We start from the raw sequence: 22,139 nt of genomic DNA on the forward strand, positions 1-22,139 counted from the left end.
ACATCTCTGAGCCACAGTTTCATCATCTATTCATTGGGAATGATAGTAACTACCTTGGAAGGTTATTGTGAAAATTTAAAGAGCTAATATATGGAAAGTACCAGCACATAGGACTCATCAGACCGAAGCATCAATCGCCATAAAAGTGGCCTTCGCCAGCCACAATAGCTCGCTCTTGGATTTTCCAAACACAAGGCACATCACTGTCAGGGAATCAGGATAAGGCTTTCTCTTAACTTGGCTGGAATGAGTGCTTCTCACAATGATAACCGAGGCCCCAGAACATTCCAAAAGTCAATGGGAAGCATCTTCTAGTTCAGGGTCAGCTTGGCTCCCTGTTCTGTGGACCAGAAATATCTGAAGGTACTTGCTTCTTGCTGTGGAGATGCCAGCATGTGACACTGGAGTAGGAGGGGTGGCTTCTCAGCGATTATCTCACCTGATCCAGGAGCTCTCAGGAAGGAGCATTGCCAGTTATTCCTAGTATTTTATAAAGCCCAAGGGAAACCTTGATGACATGTAGGTTATTATTGAACAAATGAAGTTTGGCAAGCAAGATCTTTTCAAATCAAGGAACCACGTCATGTAAAACAGAACAGGTTGGTAGGGGACAGGTATTGGTCCCTGGGAGTTAAAGATGGGCCAACATTTTGCAGATGAGGCCCAAAGAGGTCACAGTTTTCATCAAGTGAGTAAGACAGACCTAGGAGGATCCAAGCCCAGGTTAAAAATAGCTAAGGTTTAGAGCTGAATACTTGTTATTCATCAGGCACGGTTCTAAGCACTTCACAGCTTAATCCTACCAGATATCACCAACCCTGTCTTATTTGTACTCCTGTGACCTCCCTCTGGGTCAGTTCCCTCTGCACGTTGAAAGCTCTGCTTCTCAGCTTGGGACAATCTTCCCCATCATCTTTGGCTCAGTAACTCGTACTCACCCTTCAAGGCTCAGCTCCAGGGTCTCCTGTCCCAGGGAAGGGACGGCCTGATTTGGGTGCACACCGGGTGCCTCCACAGCCTCCTGTGCCCCCTCTGTCAACTTTCTTACCACACTGTACCCCACATGCCTGCATTGAGTTGTCTGTCTCCCCAGGAGACAATAAGCTCCCAGAGGCAGGAACCACATCTTTTCTCTTCTCACTTCCCAGCCCCAGCGCAAGCGCCTGGCACACTGTAGATGCTTCATTAATGTTTGAAGAATGAATGAACGAGGAGGTCCACCTGCACAAATTGAGATTCTCATGAGCACCCACCTGTCCATGTGGGTGTGTCTACACTGGACACCTGCCCCCGAAGCCTCTCTCTTGTCCAGGTCGTCATACATATACTCACCCAGAAATGCACCCCACATGTGCTCACACGCAGACATATATACATCTTCACGTGTGTACGCCCTCATGTATACACACACACAACTTCTTAAATTAAATCAATTCGTTAGTTTTTAGGTCCTGCTGGTACCCAGTTCCAGTAGACTCTATTTCACTCCCAGGCAAAGCCAGATGGAATGGTTTTCTGCGTCCCACGGCAGACAGAGGAGGAATTTCCCATTCTTTTCTCAGAAATGAGAGACTAAAGTCATTAAACTAAAATGCATGAGGAGAGCTGGCAAATGGTACTAGAATGGCAGGAGCCCTATAATATCGAGTCTTTGATCGGGACAACCTGACCGTTAGGCGTGGCCGTGTGATTAACAGCACCGCCCAGATCTTCCCTCAAGAAAGGACTTGTTGCCCCAGCTGGCGGCAGGGCTGGCTGGAGCATCAAGCAGACCACGGTCCTGCCCTGCCAGGACGGCATCACCAGGTGATCAGGGAATATAGAAGCTCAACCATTTTGGCCCAGTGCAGGACAGCTCTGAGGGCACATTTAACTCCAGGGCTCCCCACGGGGCTGGCTGAGGCCCTGGGGACCGCATCGCGGCTCAGCTTCTCCTGCTTCCCCATCCTCGACCCCATCCTGCTTCCACTCCCTCCCTGGCACAGGTGTGCTGATCCCAAGGCCACTTCTTCATAACATCCTGAACACTTCACATCTCTCTGAATCTGCTTCCCAGGGAACCCAAACTGTGCCAAGTAATCCAGCTGGCATGAACACAGAACTTTAGGCTAGAAAAGTGTTTTCCATCCACACTGTTTCACAGCTTCCTGGCCTCACCCCCTCTGCCTGTGGGGAGGACGGACATTGCTGTTCACATCACTGATGAGACAACTGAAGTTCAAGACTTAAGTTTTGCTCCACGTCCCACAGCCTAACAGGCATAAAGCTGGGGCTAGAACCTAGTCATTTCTAACTCGGAATTCACTGTCTGTCCATGACGTCGGGCTGCCGATGATCCCTCGTAGGTGAGGCAGTGCCGTGAGTCTCCTTGGTGAGGATTAAATTCCGGACCCCACGGAAGTGTGGGTGTCACCGCTCTCCTCACCCCTCCCATCCTCTCCTCTAACTTCCACAGTTCACAGACCCCCCCGATGAGGCCTGGGGACGGGGAGGGGCTGGGCCACAGTCGCCAGCTGGTTAGTGATGGGTCCAGAACCAGAAGCCTATGATGTGTACTCTCAGTGCTGGGTGGGCGATTAGCAGACTGGTGAGGAATTCCGGGATTAATGGGGCAACGTGGAAGATTAAGCTTATGCTAGAATTGACCCCCTTACCTCCAAATACAAGGTAGAGAGCAGAGGAAAAAGAAACATGAAACTACATAGCCATGCTCAAAAATAGAAAGGAACGCCTGCATGCACAGAATTGGAGAGAGCTGGGAGAAGGGGGAGGGTGGGAGGAATCACAGTGGTAAACAGACACCAAAACCAAACCGCACGTGGTTGCTGGGGACAGGCCCCGTCCCCCCCCAACAGGACTCGTGGTCAGGCAACACCCCAGAATGGCGGGGGATGGGCCCAGGCTGCCCACATGAAATGAACACCAGCGCAGCCTCACATCCTCGGTGGAGTGAGGAAGGATACGACTGAAGGCCTCAGGGTCCCCACCAGACTGAGCTCCGTGAGGGCAGGGCCGTGCCTGGTGCTGAGCAGAAGCTCGGGCACAAGATTGGAACTGTCTCCCAGGCAGTCCTGCTGTTTCACACTCCTGGGAATCACCAACCCCACGTGGCCGACCACAGGGTTGGGCCTCTGAAGCCCCAGCACTGGCAGGGTAAAGAGCTCCCCAGGGCTGCCATGGTCTCCTCCGTGCGCCCCCCGCCCCAGCCCCGGCCCTACTCCCCGCTCAGACCGGTGGGAAGCCTCAGCCTCCCCAGGCTGGTTCTCGGTGAGCAGGGCTGCCCGTGCACTGACTCATCGCTGGAAGCCTCTTCAGGAGTTTTGGAAAAGGCAGAGGCTCAGGTGACTTTTGTTGTTTCAGCTGGGATCACAGAAGCATCCCGGCTCTTAGCGGAGGAGAGAGAGGCCTGGGAGGGGAACAGCGCTAGGAATGGCCATGCTGGAGGGCTGGCCAGCTGTGTCCTTCCCAAGAAGCCAGGTCCAGGATACCGCTGGCCTGGTGAGCACAGGCCCCCGGCCTCCACGGCTAGCTGCCCGCAGTGTGGCTGGGGACAGCAAAGCCCAGCTGGCCTGTCAGCTCCAGAGCATCCTCCCACCCCAGCAGGCCTCCCTGGACCTGCACTGCCCTCGAGTCCGGCCACGTTCCCGAGAGCAGATGGCCAGTCAGGGTGCCTGTGTGGTATGTCAGGCCGTGGTCGCCCCTCATACTTCCAAGTTTTCATCTGTGAGCCAGAGTTCTTAACAGTCAGATGTTGGACTGAGACAAGCCTAGGTCTGAATCCCCACTTTTCTGCCTTGGGGCTTTGGCCAGGTGGCTTAAATCCTCCCAGTCTTCTTTTCCTGATCTGTAAAATGGGCATGATAGTATTCACAGCCATGAGGGAGGCTCAGCCAGTACTGCCAGAAAGATCAGGATGCCTTTCTAAGGCCAGCGTTGACCCCGGCTGGACGGGCACTATGCTAACTCATCGCTAGGTGTTTTCATCATCACCCTTGCCTATGGCACCGGGTAGTTGTAAGGGCTGCAGTGATGTAGCGCGGGAACAGGCATGCAACCGCACTCAGTTCTGGTACCGGGTACTGATACCTCTGGTGCACAGGAGGCTCCCAACACATGTACCAGGGGGAAGGAGGAAGTGTTGAGACCCAAAACAGAGAGGCTTTGGTGGAGGTGAGAAGAGGCACCAGTGTGAGCGCAGGCCTGGGAAAGCCTGAGAAGGGAGGCAGGGGCCCACCTCACCTCTTCCTCTTTCCACATCCAGCCTATTCTTCCAGCCCATTGAATTAGTTCTGTGAGTTTCCTGCCGATTCTGATTCTGAATGTGCTGGTCCCTCTGCCTAGAACTCTCTTCTGCTCTCGGCTAATTTCTCTTTGTCCTTAAGGACTCAAACCTCACCTCCCCCAGGATACCGCACCCAGGGCCAAACCCGTTCCGCAGGCCCCAGGATGACCCCACCCTTCCCCAGGGCCTGGGAGTGACACTGGGCAGTGGTCACCCGCTTTGCAGAATATTTCAGAATACCCCGGAGCTCAGATGCCACGATAGGAAGGGGGCAGATGGGGAGGAATGGCCCAGCTCTGAAGTCTGTCCAGCTGGTTTGTCCTGTTTACAAGACACCAGGGGTTGCTTCCAGCTGTCAGCCGTCTGCTGCTCCTTTCCTACCACACACAGTAAGCAGCAGTTCCTGGCCCTTCCCGTGTCTCTCCCACAGTGAAACCTCCCCCGGCCGCTTCAGCCTCATCTCTCCCCAGTCCCCAGAACCTTCCTTTTCGCTAAGTCCTGTGTTCTGAGGCTGTTCTTCCCGTACAGGGCTTTCCCAGCCCTGAGATTCTCGTGGGTCTCTTCGCACGTCTAATCCTGGCTGCTCTGAGACCTCCCCCTCAGCCTGTTGCATCAGTTAAATCCCCAAAGAAGCCAAGAAGATGGTAATTATTCCCTCCGGTGGCAGAATAGTCTAACCCTGCCTCCTTCATGGGCCGGGAAGTGCCTTCTTGAGAGTCCAAGGGCTCCAGAAAATTCCCTTCAGGACACAGAAACAGGGTTGAAGTCATCTGGAAGGCCTTTGCTTGGTTTCCAATAAGGGGAACTTGAATTTTCTCAACAGTTATTGTGCTAACCCCTGTGCTCAAGACTGTTGTATTCATCTTCATAAATCTAAGGCTTCATATACCCATATACCCAGTGGAGCCCCAGAACAGGCTCTCAGTACACGCTCATGAACAAATGAGCAGCCGCTGGCTGCTGTGGGAAGGTGATTCTGCGGATCATGAAAGTGGGCCAACCTAATCCTAGAGGATGCCCAATCCCCCATGGCCCCAGGCCTCCAAAGCCACCTTGGCCGGACCCTGCCGAGCCTAACTCCCTGTGCTTCTTGCTGCCTAAGACAGCAGCCTTGTCTCACCTGAGAAGCAGCTACTTCTTTCCCTTTTCTCCGATAGTGTGTGGTTTCGAATGGAAACTTCTTTAACTTTGTCAAATGTGACTATTAAAAGCAGAATAGAGACTACATTTTCAGTCCCTCTGTGCTATTTCCTGAACCTACAACCTCCAGTACTCAGTTTGCAGGAAATGCAATTATGGAAAGCTCCCTCTGAAAAGGAGAATTTGTTTTTCTTTCATGGTGAATGAGGAACAAACAGTCATGCTTTCGGCTGCCCTCAGCATTCACGGGCACGTGTTCTAACACATCCCTAGACCCCCGGGCTTCTCCAGGTGGCTACCTCCAGAAATCTCTGCAGCTTCCTTCCTCTCTATTTTTAAATCCCTAATACATTACCCAAGACCCTCCTCCTCAAAATGAAAGTTGATGATGGAGATAGCGTTCTTTGCCAAACTTTATAATATAGGATTTAAGAACTGCTGTTTTTCCTCTTGAGTTCTGGGCTGTGAATACGGCAACTTGCCACTTCGGAGGATGGCCTCAGAGAAAGATCCCAGAATGGAGAATGAGAAGTAGCCAGCAAGGTAGCCAGTGAGCGTGGGGTTCCAGAGGCCACATGCAGAGTTTCCCAAAGGAAGGAACGAACGCCAGTATCAAATGCTGATGAAAGGTCAAGGAAGAGGAGGGCTGAGGACTGACCACTGAACTTGGCAAGATGGAGGTGCTGGTGAGGTTGACAAGAGGTGGGGCAGTCGCCTGATGGGACTGGGTTTCAGGGAGAACAAGAAGAAAGGAAATAGAGGTAATGAGTATATTCAGCTCTTTAGAAGAATTTGGCTGTAGAGGGAAGTAAGAAGTAGGGTGGGAATGACATAGGGTCAAGAGGAGGCTTTTTAAGGATGGGAACTTGATGACATTTGTATGCTGATGGCAGTGATCCACTAGAGAGGGATCAGTTGAGGATGCAGGAAAAAAAAGGGAGAGAATTATAAAACAAATTTCTTGAGTAGGTAAACATGGTGGGATCCAGCACACAGCCGGAGGTGGCTTTAGCTAAGAGCAGGGACCATTCATCCACATAACAGGAGAAACGGCAAAGTATATGGACCAGAGGCAGAGGTTTTATAGAGATGGTGGTGAGAGGATTCACTTCTCTCCTGGTCGTTTCTACTTTCTTTGAACTTCACTTTCCGCTTCTGAAAGGGGAAAAAATGGGAGCTCCGTAGTACCTATTTCCTAGAGTTGCTGTAAAGATTGAGCAAATAAATGCAGGCAAGCGCATACATAGCACGGAGCCAAGGTCACGGGGAGAGCAATCAATAAGCGGCAGTTGTTGTATCCTTTTGAAATTTTCAACTCTGTTCTACCAGATTTCCCAGTGCTTTGTGTTTTCCACCCCTTCCAGAGTCACAACTGAACAATTACATCCACCACCTAAGTTCACTTCCCTCCACCTCCACTACCACCTGCCCCTCAGGTCTCCCCCAGGGAAACCCCATAAGGCCACTCCTGCTGCCTTCAACTCCAGAGTCAGGAAAGGCTGTCTGAGCTGCATAGACCAGGAAGGGGTGGAAGCAGCAACCCAGGTTTACCTGCTTTACTTCTAACTTGGCGACTCACAGGCGGAAGCCACTGCCTCTCTCTGGCCTCAGTTTCCTCATCTGTACAGTTGTTGGATGTCACGCTCTCCATCCAGCACTGAATTTCTGCAGGTAAGCTGTTATTCAGCCTGTAGGTTCTAACCACAAAAGATACTTGACATCCAAGAAGGAACAGACCCATCAAGAATGCAGTGTCTTTGGGAGGTTCTCTGATGAAATATCTTTGGCGCCACCTGGTGTCGTATGCTTTGTACAGCTCCTTTCAGGAGGCAGAAGGCTGTCGTGAAATATAATAGAATCAGATGCGGGGCAAAAGGTGCTCTCTGTCCAATGGAAAACTGGAAACAGAAAACGGAAAGTTCATTCCTGCTCCCACCCTGCAACCATTAGTATTTTGTAGCTTCTTTCGGATTTTGTGTGTATATTTTGTTACAATTAGAATCATAGTATGTAGACTGTTGAATGTTCTCTTCCTTCCAACTAACTCAGTGAAGCATGATTCAGGGGTTAAGAGCACATGCCCTAGAGCCCGATTCCCTGAGTTCAAAGCCTCACTCTGTTGTGTGATCTTGGACAACTCAGCAAACTGCTCCGTACCTCATTTTCCCAATCTGTAAAATGGGGATGATGACAGGATTAAATAAATGTCTTTACATTAAGACATATAAAGCACTTAGAACAATATGTGATGTTAGTTACTAACTTCATAGCATTTTCTGTGTTGCTACACCATCTTCATAATGAATATTTTTAATAGCTTTAGTATCCTACTGAGTGCCTACACTAGCTAATTTACTTAACCATTGCTCTTTTGCTAGGTGTTTGTTATTTCTAGTCATTCTACATTATAAATAACACTGTCATAAATATCTTACCACATACCTTTTGGATTTTTTCATACATAGATTCCCAGAAATAGCATGAGGTCAAGGGGCAAAAACATTTTATGCCTTTGGGCTATATTGGGAAATAGTTTTCCAAAAAGGGTTGTAGCTCTTTAAAATGGAATGTGTGCTGAACTTTGCCCTTTTCATTGCTCCCTCACCAGCCATAGATAACATCAGTTTCTTTGATTTGCACAATTGTAATGACCATAAACAGTCACACTTTAATTTCCTTTTCTTTGACCATCATAGAGGCTTAGCGTTGCCAGTTGCGATTACTTTATTGTGACTCTGTGAGGGTCCACACCAGTCGTTTTAACAGAGAAAACTCGACATAAAGAATTGTGAATTCTGCATTAAAGAACTGAAAAGCCAGAAAGAAACACTAAGGATCTGCTACCACCCCTGAGGCTGGGGGAACACAAGGAAGACAGGTGACAGCTGGCTAGCGTTCATGCCTCTGAGGGGCACGCGCCACGAGGCTAGTTCTGTAAGTGACGGACAAAGAGCAAACTGGATTCAACTGCTGCTTGTGGGACAAACTGCTGCTGTAAGATTAAAAAGCCAAGGCTCTGGAGCTGCCAGATTTAGCAAAAACAAAATGCAGATCAGCTAAATTTGAATTTCAGACAAATAACAGTTTTTAGAATATTTATGCTAATATTGCATGGAACACACACTAGAAAATTATTTCTTGTTTACCTAAAATTCAAATTTAACTGAATGTCCTACATTTTACCCAGCAATCTTACAAAGTAGGAATGGTGCTGGAAAAACTGTTCTTTCCCTGCCCATCTAGTCTTTCAGTCGCCCTCTGGCGCCCCCTATTGGCAGAGCCCACCATAGGGCCAATTGGTAAAGCTGAAAAGTGGTTTGCAGACAAAGGAGAAACGATTATCCAGTAATCGGCAGAGTCCACCCTTCTGGCTGTTCAGCATCGATACATACCGTCCTGCACATTGGTACTTCCAGACAACAGCAACAAACTCTAACAAAATGCCTAATAAAATGCAACTATCTTTCCAACAAATGAAGACATTCTCGCCTTCTCCCTGAAACGGGGAGAGGCAAAGTGTCTACAGTTATTTGCCAACTAAAGAATGTCACTCATCATCTGGTTCTACAAGAATGAAGTCACTAGCCACTGCAGTCACCGACCTTCAACACACCCTGAAAGGAGTTCAAGGCAGAGATCAGGCATGAGGCACTCTGTGCTCTGGGAAAAACTGGCAGAACAGGCCTTCAGATACTTAGATATTTTCAGAAGATTTTATGAGCCCAGTTTCTTGCATCTTCTCATATCTAGGAAAACACTAAAATCATTAACGGAGACATCCACTCCTCGTGACGAGCAACAACCTTCTTGTAACCAGCAGCAACCTTCTCCTAAAATGTGTGCTTGATTGCACGTACGCCCTTCACCAATATCACATATACACTGACACCCACACCCCTCTTCAGAGCTATCTGAGGGGCTGTCTCCTGGGCTATAGTTCTCATTGTGCCCCAAATAAAACTTAACTCACAACTGTCACACTGTGCGTTTTTTTGACATATTTATCCCTGGAAGATAGTCGCACCACCCATCTCCGGGCAGGACTAACTACTCCTAAATCTCAGTCACAGTCACATTTGAAAACTCTTGTTATCTAAAAGCTAAATTGTAGAATTAACCTCCAACAAAACTTCTATAGAATAATAAGAGGAAGGAGAAGGGAGAATAAATTAGCTAATACGAACCGTCATCCGTAATCACATGATAATCAAGGAAGAAAATTTGCATGGCTGCCACATTTCTCATTTCTGTAACCTGTCATGAAGCCATAGTTGATGTTGATGAATTTCTTCGTTGGTCTCCCATTCCATGTTTTCTTGTCATCAGACAAGACCTTAGCTTGCCAGGGTTCCTTAGTAGGATGACCCAAACCTTCATTCCTGAAGGATCTGCATCCTCCGCAGCCCTGCCTCTCTTTAGCTGCAACAGTGTTTATTAATATTTACTCTTGAGCACAGAAGCACTAAGACACACCCCAGAGGATCCCCTAGGCGCAGATACAGTCTTCCCCCTGTCCCTAGTTTCCCCTTGGTTCTCAGGATGAATAACCACAGCCAGTAAAGTAACCCTCTTCTTTGTCCACTGGTTTTGTGGCAAATGGCCAGGTGGCAGTCTCAACTTCCAAGTCAACAGAACCATGTTGGGAATCCTAATGGAAGCATTTGTCTCTTTGGAACCAAGACCTCCAATCCAGAGAGCACAGAATTGAAGAGACAGGAAGCAGAAACCCTGCAAGTGATTCATTAGGTGAAATGGTGAGAGGAGCCATTCTCACTTCAACACTTTGATTTCCAGACCCAAGTATTCTGGCTGTGGAGAAAGAGCACGAGGTATTGTTTGCTAAGTCAGATCACATATTGCATCCTATAAGATAGACCCTCACCATCTCCTCAACTGAGTCTTAAGTCTTCAGGAGCCCATCCTACTGATCTATTAGGTCATCTGCTCCTGGGTGGTAGAGTACGTGTTAAGACCACTGAGTTCCGTGGCTGTGAGCCTATTGCTGCACTTCTATTAATATGAAATGAATTCCTTGATTAGAAGCCTGGAATATATCAGGATGGTGACTAGACATTTCAGACATGCCCAGATGATGGCACTGGCAGAACATTATAGACAGGGAAAGTCAAGCCATATCCAGAAGCTATGTTTATTCCAGTGAGGACACATCTCTTCCCTGTCTCTAATGGAAGGGGTCCAGTGTAATTGTCCTCCTGCCGGGTAGATAGTCCTCCCGGAGGGCGGTGCCATAGCAGGAGCTCCACATTGGTCTCTGCCATTGACAGCTCAGTCATTCAGCAGTAGTAGTAGCAGGCAGCCTCCGTGAGGAAGTCCATGCATAGCCTCCATCCCTGCCACCATGGCTACTCTATATGGAAACTGAGCAAACCCTAGATGGCGTGGGAAAGATGCTGACTGACACGCACAAGCCGTGCCATTTTGTCCACCTGATTATTGAGAAACTATTCTCATTCTGCCCTTTGGTGAGCTTTCACATGGGGCACAAATATCTTCACACCCTGTACCTATTCAGAGAAGTCCATTCGCAAACCCTTCCCTAGACTTCCTCGTCACCAGTCTTACTGTTCGGTTCTTTCTAAGTCCCTGACCATCTAGCTAAACCGTTAACAACTGCCCACGAATCAATGTAGGTCTAGCCATCTCTTGGACCAAAGTGGACAACAAAATTTACAACGGGAGGTCATGTCCATTGGGAAGATTTACTTCACTATTTCCCTTTAGGGTGACCTTTTATTAGGGCTGTGAAACTGCAACCGTACGCTTCTAGTTGATGCCAGCATACTGTTAAGAACGATCTGTAAACCAAGCCTGCTTTTTCCTCCGTGGTCAACTGGTCATAGGAATTCCTAGTGCGGCCTTAGGTGTGGATTGAGGGAGAGGAAGAGTAGTTGTCAAACTAGTCTGAGCCACCTGCTCGTGCAGCTTACCTGTACCTTCAGATGTATTCAAGCCATTCGATGCTGGTTATGCTACTGGGCATAACCTTATGACTTGCTGGATAAGACAAGCAGCTCAGGTCACATGGTCAGCTAATGTTTCATGGTTAGTTTGTGGCCTCATTTTTAATATGTTTTTATCCATTTACCCCTTAAACAAATCATTCTGTGAGGCTCACCCTTCTTTTTGGCTTCCCTTGTATTTGTCCTTGTTGTTTCATTTATGAATGATGGTGGTAGCAGCACCCGACCCTCTGATCCTCTCTCCCAGGGTAACAATCCAGGAGCTATTTCTCAAACTAACAGTTATCTGCAAAAGAATGCATGGAGAGTACCACGCAAAAGAGAGTTGCTCGACAACCTGCGTGCCTACAGGGCTGACTTCTGTAAGGGCGAGGGGAAGTCGCATGTTCCATCACAGGTTCTAGGTGTGGGGAACTCTGCCAAGGGTCTTGGGGGTGGGACCCGGTGGCCAGAGGGTGATCTCCGTCCACTCTGTTGCAGGCACAGCCTCCGTCGCCGTGGCAGGGATCCTGGCTGCTCTGCGAATCACCAAGAACAAGCTCTCCAATCACGTGTTTGTTTTCCAAGGTGCTGGTGAAGTAAGTGCCGTCGGGGGCTCTCTGCTGTTGTTCCAGTAGGAGAGTAAGAATGGGTGGAGGGGCTTCCCTGGTGGCGCAGTGGTTGAGAGTCCGCCTGCCGATGCAGGGGACACAGGTTCGTGTCCCGGTCTGGGAAGATCCCACATGCCGCAGAGCGGCTGAGCCCGTGAGCCATGGCCACTGAGCCTGCGCGTCCGGAGCCTGTGCTCCGCAGTGGGAGAGGCCACAACAGTGAGAGGCCCGCGTACCGCACAAAAAAAAAAAAAAAGAATGGATGGAGGAGCCGCAAGGAGGAGCGGTGTTCTGGGCTTCTGAGGAGAGGAAACAGCACAGATGCGCTGTGATCATTGCAGCTGCCTGGGCCCCAACATTTGGGTGTCTCAAGGCAGTTACTTAACTGGGCCTCCTGGGAGTAGTGGGGGAAGAAACGAGGATTTTGGTGAAGCATCTGATAAAATCCTGAGCAGCTTTTGCCTTTTGTCTAAACACCCACCTCGCAGGCAGCCATGGGCATCGCCCACCTCCTTGTCATGGCCCTAGAGAAAGAAGGCGTACCCAAGGCAGAGGCCACAAGGAAGATCTGGATGGTGGACTCCAAGGGGCTCATTGTCAAGGTACTGTCGGTCTGGAGACCTGGAGGTTACCTGATATCTACAGCTATTGGAACTGGACTGGAAGAGATCTCAAGGGGTAAACTGCTCAGACAGAAGAGAGAGCAGAAGGAGGGCAGTGTCCTAATCCCCAAAGCAAAAGATTCATCCCAAAGTAGCCTTAATTGCTCTTGTCCAAAAGCTTTGAATGTGCTTGCAAATGTGTGTACGTGTGCTCTTTCCAGTGTCATCTCCCCCCACGTCCTGCCCTGTACTCACCTCTAGCCATGTTGAATCATAATTCTCCAAAAGTAACATGCTCTCTCTCTTCTACATCTTTGCATATTTTGTTCCTCTGCCTGGAATGCCCTTCTCTTTTTCCACACGCCCACTCACAGCCCTCAACCCCATCTGTTTCCTCCCTGTCTTCTGTTACCTCCTTCAAGCAGCTTCCCTGAGCATCTGGGTCTCAATTAGTTCCCTGTGTTTATGCTCATGTAGCCTTCCGCCCTTCATATATTACACTTATCCCGTGATAGGGCTGTTGCCCCTTTACTTGCCTCCCTCCCCATGAGGCTGTATAGTCTTGATGTCAAGGTCCTGCATGTGATAAGTACATAATTGAAGTTTGAGGTATGAATGAAGGAATGAATGAGAGAGACAGTCCAGCTTCTGACTGCAGTGTGGTGAGGGGCACAGTTGGATGACCTTCTTCTCCCTCAGGACTTCACTCAGAGCTCCATGTTTTAATCCTGAGATTTCACTAACATAGACTGTGACAGTGAGAGCCTAAAAAACGACAAGAGATAGGAACACGAGGCTCTCAACCAAGAATAGTGGAGACCCCCCTCAGAAGCAACAGGCCTTCCTATTGTTCCCTATAAGGGCAGATTCCCACCGGAAAGAACTGGGACCTGGAGACTCCTCCTTCTGCCCCAGATCATTCCAGAGCACGGTCCAGGCACAGGTGGAGGCTGCCATGCTTGCCTCTTTCCCACGTTTCAACATCACCTTTGCTCACCCCATTGAGCTCACCCCTCCTCAAAGCCCTCTCAAAGCTGGTGTTTTCACTCTGGCTCTCGTGAGGCCAGCTGACCCAGAGGAGTCATCGGAAACGTTGACCAGCCTGTCACCCACTGACTCCTATTTGAAGAAATGGAAGGAATCTGGACCCCACTGGGAGCAGACAGCCACTACAAGCCTGTCCTGGATCTCAGCTTATTATTTATCGGGAGGTTAATGGCTCCTGTCAAATACATTCAAATTAGCGCCCTGACCCTGGGTGACTCAGGCCCCCATCCCTCAACTGGGCCTCTGTGCTATATGTCTTGGGGCCAAGAGTATTGGTCCAGACTCAGGCATTTCCTCGGAGCCTTTCTGTCCTGGCCCAGGAAGCCATGACCCCAGCAGCTCAAAGAAAGGCCTTACGGGTTCTCCATATGTGGTTTGGATTAAAGAAAGAAATACACACGCACACACACATTTAAAATTCTTAGGGTGCATCGTAGATTTTGATCAAAAGGACAGGGCGCAAGGTTCTGACAGCTCAGACCAAAGCACAGGGCTCTGCAGGGAATGCTCCTAGAGTACACAGATGCATCCAGGCACTGCCCAGCGGTTCTCACCACCACAGCTGTATCATGTTCTTCCTTTCCCTGCAGGGGAGGAGCCACCTGAACCATGAGAAGGAGATGTTTGCCCAGGACCACCCTGAAGTGAACTCCCTGGAGGAGGTGGTGAGGCTGGTGAAGCCCACGGCCATCATAGGTAGGAGGAGGGGCGACCCACTTCCCAGTCCAGCTAATCCTCTTGACTTGCAGGTGAAGACTGAGGCTCAGCGAGGAGGCATAAGCAACCCTTGGAAACACAGCTCTTTCCCCTCATTTCCAATTCAATGCTACAAACTTCTATTGAGTTATTACTGTATAAGAACCGTAGAGCTAAGGCACCAAGCTGGGCTGCGTGATGCAGAATGATACAGTAAAGTGGAAAAGCACAGGCTGGTCTCTCTAACCAGGATGACATGAGCACTCCTCCCCCAAGGGGGGGACCCTGGCATCACTCCCTATCCTGTGGGAGCAGTCCACTCTAAAGGACAGTGGCCAGGCATGCTTCACAGGTGCATCTTAACTGAGCTGGGGCCTGAAGTGGACCAGTGGAATTAACAGGGGGTCTCAGCCAACTCAAGCAGGGAGACCCTTTTCTCCTATCCTCCCTCATCCCTATGGCAGATGCCATCCTCAAGACTCCTGAGTCTTCCGTGTTGTACCTAGTTCCACCACCACCACCGGGAGAGGAATGGGGTGTATATAAAGAGTCGGCACCCCACTACCTCCCCCTTTTCGCCATAGGTGTTGCCGCCATCGCAGGAGCCTTCACGGAGCAGATCCTGAGGGACATGGCCTCCTTCCACGAGCGCCCCATCATCTTTGCCCTGAGCAACCCCACCAGCAAGGCCGAGTGCACGGCTGAGAAGTGCTACCAGGTCACCGAGGTCAGCGGGGAGTCCTTCCTTCCCCGGGCTGAGAGGACATAGTAACAGTAACCATGAGCAGCCCTACGAGGGTGAAAAAAATCCCCACATTGCTGATAAGCAAACTGAGTTTCAAAAAGATGAAGTAACTTGCCCAAGGTCACAGAGCTAAAAAGGAGTGGAGCTGGCCCTCAAACCCAGGTCCGGCTCTAAAGCCCAGGCTCTTACCAGTAGGCTTTACTGCTCAGGGTTCCCCTAACATAGAGCTCTGACCAGAACTCGAGGCGCTTGTGGACTCTAGGCCATTTGCACACCTGGCTTGCCCTCCGGGGAGGTGACAGGTTAAAAGCTACACCTTCCCCGTTCTGTGGTTTTGTGGCTGCCAGGTAGCTCAGTGGGAGCTGAGCTTTCTGGTCCGATGAACAGGTGTGCTTTCAGCACCTGCAACGTCCTCAGCACAGTGCTGAGCATTTAGCAGAAGATGAGGAAGGGGTCAACTTTCGGGAGAAATGACTAGGCTACCGTGACCCCTGAAACCTAGCTCCAAGCTCCGTCTCTGGTTTTCTTCCTGCCCCCAGGGCCGAGGGATCTTTGCCAGTGGAAGTCCCTTTAAAGGCGTGACTCTGGAAGATGGCAGGACCTTCATTCCCGGGCAGGGAAACAACGCCTACGTGTTCCCTGGAGTGGCTCTGGGAGTCATCGCAGGCGGGGTCCGACACATCCCGGACGGGCTCTTCCTGCTGACAGCAGAGGTATTGCTGTCCCCGCTGCCCCGAATACACCCCAGAGGGCCTGTGAGCTCCACTAGCTCCTACACCGGGTCCCCAAAGATTCCTTCTCTTGTTTCTTCTACCTACCTGCCCCAGTCCTTCAGTGGTTCCCCAGAGTGCTTGAATGTCAAGCTTCTCTCAAGATCGCCTGGAGGCTTGAACTCCTCTGAAAACACACACAGGCTTTTTAAGGCAGGGGCGGCGGGGGAAGGAATAGTCAGTGGGAGGGGTGCTGGCAGGAGGCGCTGGCAGTGAGGGCACATACCTTGTACTGTACCCTGTCTCCCAGCAGAACCCGTGTGCATGCCAAGAGCGGAGGTGCCATCAAAACCACCTGAAACTGTGGGCTCACCGACCGTGACAAGCAGTAGATTTTTCCAGCCATGGGTCTCGGCCACGTTACTGGGTAACTGGTAGCAAAATAAGCCCCACTAGGGCTTCCCTGGTGGTGCAGTGGTTGAGAGTCCGCCTGCTGATGCAGGGGACACGGGTTCGTGCCCCGGTCCGGGAAGATCCCACATGCCGCGGAGCGGCTGGGCCCGTGAGTCATGGCCGCTGAGCCTGCGCGTGCAGAGCCTGTGCTTCGCAACGGGAGAGGCCACAACAGTGAGAGGCCCGCGTACCGCAAAAAAAAAAAAAAAAGCCCCACTAGGGCAGATTTCTGTAAGGAAGGGGATGGGTTGCACGTCAAGTTTGCCTGCTCTGAGTACCCATGTCTTGAGCATAGATGGGGGATGTGGGTGTGCACCTGCTCCAGGCATCTTATCAGAAAAGCTCCCACAAGCGTTCTTTACTGGGCATGGTGAATTGAAAACAAGGAAAGGATTTGTTAAAGATGACAGCCCACATTCATAATAATGGTTGTTAATAATAACAGTTACAGTGGCTGCCATTTAACAAACGCTTACCGAGTGCCAAGCACTTCACATTTATCTTCACTCTGCGGAACCAAGGCGTAGAAATGTTTCTGTTGAGAAGTTAAGCTAATCAAAACTATAAACAAATATTAAACATATTTATCCCCAGTGGGCTCCAAAGGCTCTGCTGTGATTTCTGGCATGTGTCTGCATTTCCCCCTCACCACGGCACTGGTGAGAGCCCCAAACCAGCAAGCCACAAGAAGGGCTTCCATGCAGCCCTACCCAGCCCTGCTTCTGTGAGTCCCACAAGGAACTGTCTCATGCACCAAGTTCCTTCTTCCTATGTCTGCTGAAGTTTTGTCAGCCTCCCCCAAGCCTTGTGCACACCAGCTCTGGCTTCATGCTCTAGTTCTCTGTCCCTCTTACTTGAGTATTTTGCGTTTGATTGGAGGTGGTGGTGTCCTGTGGCCATGGGCGGAGCTGTCTGAAACCCCCATTGGATGGGAAGAGTCACTTCCTGCTTGGAGTTTACCCGAAAGCAAACTCCCCTGTTGTGCAGAAACAAGGTTGCTAAAGCCTTCCTATGCAACCCCCAGAAACATCTGCACAACCCACAGCCTCTGCTATGGGACATTTCAGCTCCATCTTTTCATGAACCGTGTCCATGAAGTAAACAGGAACCTCTCCTCAATCTACTTCTCAGTCACTTGCTCTGAGCAGCATAAGGCCCCTCCCCTCCAGGAGCTGACAGTCTGGTCTTCAAAGGCCTGGCAGGTTATATTTCTGAACAGGATGTTTGGTTTGGTTTGGTTTGGCTGGTTTTTGTTTTTTTATTTATTTTTGGCTGCGTCGGGTCTTAGCTGCGGCGCGCGGGCTCTGCATTGTGGTGCACGGGCTTCTCTCTAGTTGTGGCGTGCAGGTTTTCTCTCTGTAGTTGTGGCATGCGGGCTCTAGTCGAGGCACGTGAGCTCAGTAGTTGTGGCACATGGGCTTAGCTCCCTGACCAGGAATTGAACCTGTGTCCCCTGCATTGGAAGGCAGATTCTTTACCACTGGACCACCAGGGAAGTCCCTGAAAAGGGTGTTTTTAAATTAAGATAATTTAAGTTGAAACTGATTTTCCTATGGAAAAAGTAATATAAGTTTTAGGAGATGTACATGCAGTATCTCATTTCACCTTGACAACCCTGTAAAGTATAGTGATCATCCCTACGTTACAGACAAGGAAACTGAGGCACAGAGAGTTTGAGTTACTTGCCCAAGGTCACCTGGCTTGTGAGGGATGTGCCAGGATGGCCCCAGGCAATTTGACTCAGAGACACAGCAGAGCATTAGCAGTGCCCAGCATCTCAGAAGTGGCCACACATACCATAATATAACTCGTCACTGCAGGAGAGCCTTTCTAGTTGCAGATCTAGCCATGGAAATTCTGCTTCCCTCTAGTCAATTCACCTTCTACACCTCCACAGAGAATTAAAGCCCAGAACAGGCCATCTCTCTCCTAATTTCAGACCTTTTATGGCTCGTTGGTGCTCCCAGGAAAGGCCAAACTCCTTCACATGGTTTCCATACAAGGCACTTCATCCAAGGCCCTCCTTTCCTCTCCAGCCTTTTAGCCTCCCCCTGCCGTCAACCTATCCCGCCTTCTTTTTACAGTCGTTCTCCCTCTTCCCTCTAAGAATTTGCATGTGCTATTCCTTCTCCTCTCTTCAAGTAATTCACACTTTGTCCTTCAGGTCTTAGCTTCTGTCTTTTCTTCTGGGAAGCCTTTCCTGTACATGGCAGACTGGGCCCTGCCTTCCTCTGTGCCCATATGTCCCCTCTCCTCGAAATCACTATAATCGTTACTATTGTTTGTTCATCTCCACTGACACCAGTCTCCAGGAAGGAAAAGACTGTGGTTTCTCCACCATGGCTCTTCAGCACCTAGCACAGAGCCCGGCATATCGTAGAGCTCAGTGGATGTTTGAATGAACAGAAAGGACAGAGAGGAATTTAAGAACGAGGTAGCAGAGGGGGGAGCCCAGGTTCCTAATGTCTGCCAAACTCTGAGGCAAGACCAGCTCCTTTCCCTGTCCGTCCCGGGACACAGAGTTCTCAGAGAGCACTGTGGCTTTTCCCAGATTTCAATTTGACACGAGAAGATTGGGTAGGAGTGCATTCCGAGGCCCGTTAAAGAGGCTGTTCTGCAAGGCTGGCTGAGCACCAGTGCCTGAGGCTGGAGGATGAGGCTGGCTGCGGAGAGCTGGCCCTTAGAGACGGGCTCTGAAGCAGGGAGGGAAGCTGTAGGAGAGGCTGTTCCTGGGCTGAAAGTGCTTTTAGGGCATTTATTCAGGTACCGCGTAAGGCCCATTCGTGGTGTCACTGGAGAAGCAGCCTTTCTTTCCTCACTGGGGCCAGGGCCGGAAAGGAGAGCCCAAGGAGGCCTGAATACAGAGACACAAGATGGCCTAGGGGGACAGCCCGGATGCTCCTAAGCATGTGGGAGAGGCTGGAACCCGGGAAGCGAGGGACTCAGGGATCCCTATACAACAGGCTAGGTCAGCCGGAGTGGGGGAGACCCCAGAGTCTGCTTTGCAACTCACAGGTTTAGTCCTCTTGGCCTTAGTGATTTTCCTTTAGAATTCAGACAGCTTCATGTTGTTTTAAGCCTCGGCCAGTCTCACGGGACAGAAAGGATGTGTCCTTGCTTAAGCCCAAGCATTAAGCGCCCCTGGGGCCACAAGGTGGCAGAGACAGGAGTAGAAACTGCACTTACGGGCCACGTATGAGGGGCGAGGTGAGTTTCTGGTGTACTGGGTTGGGCTTGCTCTGGGAAGGTGGAAACTCAGCTTGTTCCTCTCTGTTCTGTCTCCCCAGCAAATCGCCCAAGAGGTCTCTGAGCAGCATCTGTCACAGGGGAGACTGTACCCCCCACTCAGCACCATCCGAGACGTGTCTCTGAGAATCGCCATCAAAGTAAGGGACGTCTTACCCCCTTACTATGGGGAGTGGGGCTCATCAGCTTCCTCTCTGTGTGACTTTAGGAGGACGAAGGGGGTGGCAGCTGCAGAGACAGGCTGAGCTCCCTGGGCTGCACTGCATGCACCCCAGAGGCTGGGTGACACACTCTTGCCTGTAGCCCGAGCCCCACCTCAACCCCACTCAGGGCAGTTCTGGGAAAGCTCCTGGATTTCCCCTCAAACACCAGGCAGAAAGCTCACCAAAGGCCCTAGTTTTGTGGACCAGAATGTGGGTGGAATTTAAAAATGAGTCATAAGTGCCCATTTACACAGAAAGGTCAACTTGGAAAGAGCTCAGGCTGTGGGGTCCTAGCTCTTGCCGATCAGCGGCAGAGTTACCTGAGCCCAGTCACTTCACTTCCCTGAGCCTCAGCAGTTTCCTTCTTCTACAAAGAAGCCAGTAATTCCTCTCTCCCAGAGTTTTGGAGGACATTAAAAGAGAACAGTGGAAAAGCTCTACACTCGGCACCTTTCTGGCCAGAGGAGATGCTCATGCCTCCCCTTTCTCTCAGAATGGCTGGGCCATGGGTGATCAAGTTCAGGGGATATTCTATGTAAAAATGTCACCCACTAGACGATGCAGAGATGATGGGTTTTCAAAGAGCCAGAACATGGGGCGGTAAAGACTGGCCTGACATTGATAATTGTTAATCTGGGTGATGACTTCATGAGGGTTCATTATACTGTTATTTCTATTAATATACATTTTACATTTTCTGTAAGTTTGAAGACTAATTTCAGAAAACGCATTGCACAACAGCACGCACTCCCCATGAGCTGTCCAGTGCAGGATCCAGAGCCAGCCCTCAAGATCAACAGTGCAGCTCACAGTCCACGACCACCCTGTCCAGTTCCTTCCTTTTGGGGGTATTTAGATTCATCCTCTTCTGAAGCCGAATCTAATACCCAGAGAACAATGTCCAATTCAAGCCACGTTTAAGACAGAAAAAAAAATCAGATACTGAACACTTATACCTGCTACCTAATTTTATCCTCACACCATGCCAGAGAAAGCCCTCGTGACCCCCACTTTACAGATGAGGAAACTGAGGCTCAGCAAGGATGATGTCACTGCTGAGGACCCACAGGCAGTTGGAAGCAGAGGCAGACTTTGAGGCCTCTTGACCCTGGCCCAGTGTCTATTCCATGGTGCCACAGCTTCCTTACTAGGCAGAAAACTCAAGATCCTTCCTCTCCAGTGGCTTCCTGGGCCTCAACTCATGAGAGGAACACATCTGCTGCTTCAGGGTATATTCCCCTTCCACAAGCTCCCAAGCAAGGGCCTTTAGACAGGTTCCTCCTTAGATCCAGTTCCTCAGTCAAACGTGTTTTTCCCTAGGTCCTCGACTTCGCCTACAAACACAACCTGGCCTCCTACTACCCAGAGCCCAAGGACAAGGAGGCTTTTGTAAGATCCCTGGTCTATACTCCAGACTATGACTCCTTTACGCTGGACAGCTACACTTGGCCCAAGGAAGCCATGAATGTTCAGAATGTCTGATGCAATCTCAGAGGCTGGTGTGGGGCTGAATGAAGCCCAGAGTAACACTGACAATATAAATGGGTTCCAAAATGGCCATGCTTGTCATTGTGTTTTTCCTTTGAACTTTCTGGTGTGAGGGGAGATGCCCAGGCATATGGTGAATGAGAGCCTTGTCCCTGAAGGCCTTGAGTTCACTTTTCTGTAACCCTCCTCAGGCTTCCTTCCCAAGAATTTCTTCATCTGTGAATTACCAACTATTGGCTAGACTTTGTGGAAATCTAGAGTCCTGCCTGGAACTCTGCCTTTACAGGGTCCGGGGTCTAGTAGAGGAGATGAGATATGCACACAATTCATTTTGCCACAAGGGAGAAAGTAGTAAGTCCATGGAAGAACTGTAGAAAAAGGTCAAGGATACTCAGGGAAGGGAGAGGATACTTCCTATGAGGACATAAAAGAAGGCTTCTTGGGGGTCAGTGTTTGCAGTGAGTCCAAGAGTGAAGGATGGGTAGGGTTAATGGAGAAATGAGGAATGTCAGGGCAGCCACTGGCCAGAAAGCATGGCCCACCCATCAAGGAGTTCAGTCCTTGTTGGAGGAATACACAACCTTTAAGACTCAGATGGGCGTGGGGGCTGAGTGGCTGGAGGCAACTCACAAGTCAGGAAGGGTCTCCGTCCTGTGGGCTGTTGAGTGTTAGGCATTCCTTTGTGGTCATTACTAAAAGGAAAACCAGAGAAGTGTGGGTGGAGAGTGTCAGCAAACCCAGAGGAAAGAGGAAGAGAGGCTGTGAGGGGCAAAACACCCTGGGGAGTTCTAGGGAAGACTTGATTTCATGTTCCTGGCTCTAGAACACTCTCTTCCACCCTTCACTCTCTGAAGTCATTTAGCAAACTGGAGCAGTTTTCTTACAGAATGATGTCAGTCTGTCCTGTTTCTTAGAACAAGTTCAGTCGTAGCCTTCACCTCCCTCGTGTCCAGCGA

The 22,139-nt window shown here is 50.1% G+C and overlaps 1 protein-coding gene across 4 annotated transcripts in view; it reads left to right on the forward strand.

The window, feature by feature from the left end:
• ME3 (malic enzyme 3) overlaps positions 1–21,340 on the forward strand; it is a 198,844-nt gene extending 177,504 nt beyond the window's left edge. The window contains exons 9-16 of one of the 4 annotated variants that reach the window (XR_003791571.1): positions 11,884–11,981; positions 12,482–12,595; positions 14,233–14,338; positions 14,923–15,065; positions 15,623–15,796; positions 16,104–16,220; positions 19,534–19,632; positions 21,016–21,151. Coding sequence is in view for 2 of the 4 variants with exons in the window: in XM_029209574.1 (XP_029065407.1) it covers positions 11,884–11,981; positions 12,482–12,595; positions 14,233–14,338; positions 14,923–15,065; positions 15,623–15,796; positions 19,534–19,632; positions 21,016–21,177 (896 nt within the window). In the remaining 2 variants the exon portion in view is untranslated. Of the gene's footprint in view, positions 1–11,883; positions 11,982–12,481; positions 12,596–14,232; positions 14,339–14,922; positions 15,066–15,622; positions 15,797–16,103; positions 16,221–19,533; positions 19,633–21,015 lie in introns of all 4 variants that reach the window. The other 3 variants (XR_003791572.1, XM_029209574.1, XM_029209575.1) reach the window with 3 other exon arrangements.
• The last annotated feature ends 799 nt before the right edge of the window (positions 21,341–22,139 follow it).

Source organism: Monodon monoceros, unplaced genomic scaffold, assembly GCF_005190385.1.
Source record: "Monodon monoceros isolate NGI ecotype Baffin Bay Population unplaced genomic scaffold, NGI_Narwhal_1 Super_Scaffold_7, whole genome shotgun sequence".
NCBI classification, from domain to species: Eukaryota; Metazoa; Chordata; class Mammalia; order Artiodactyla; family Monodontidae; genus Monodon; species Monodon monoceros.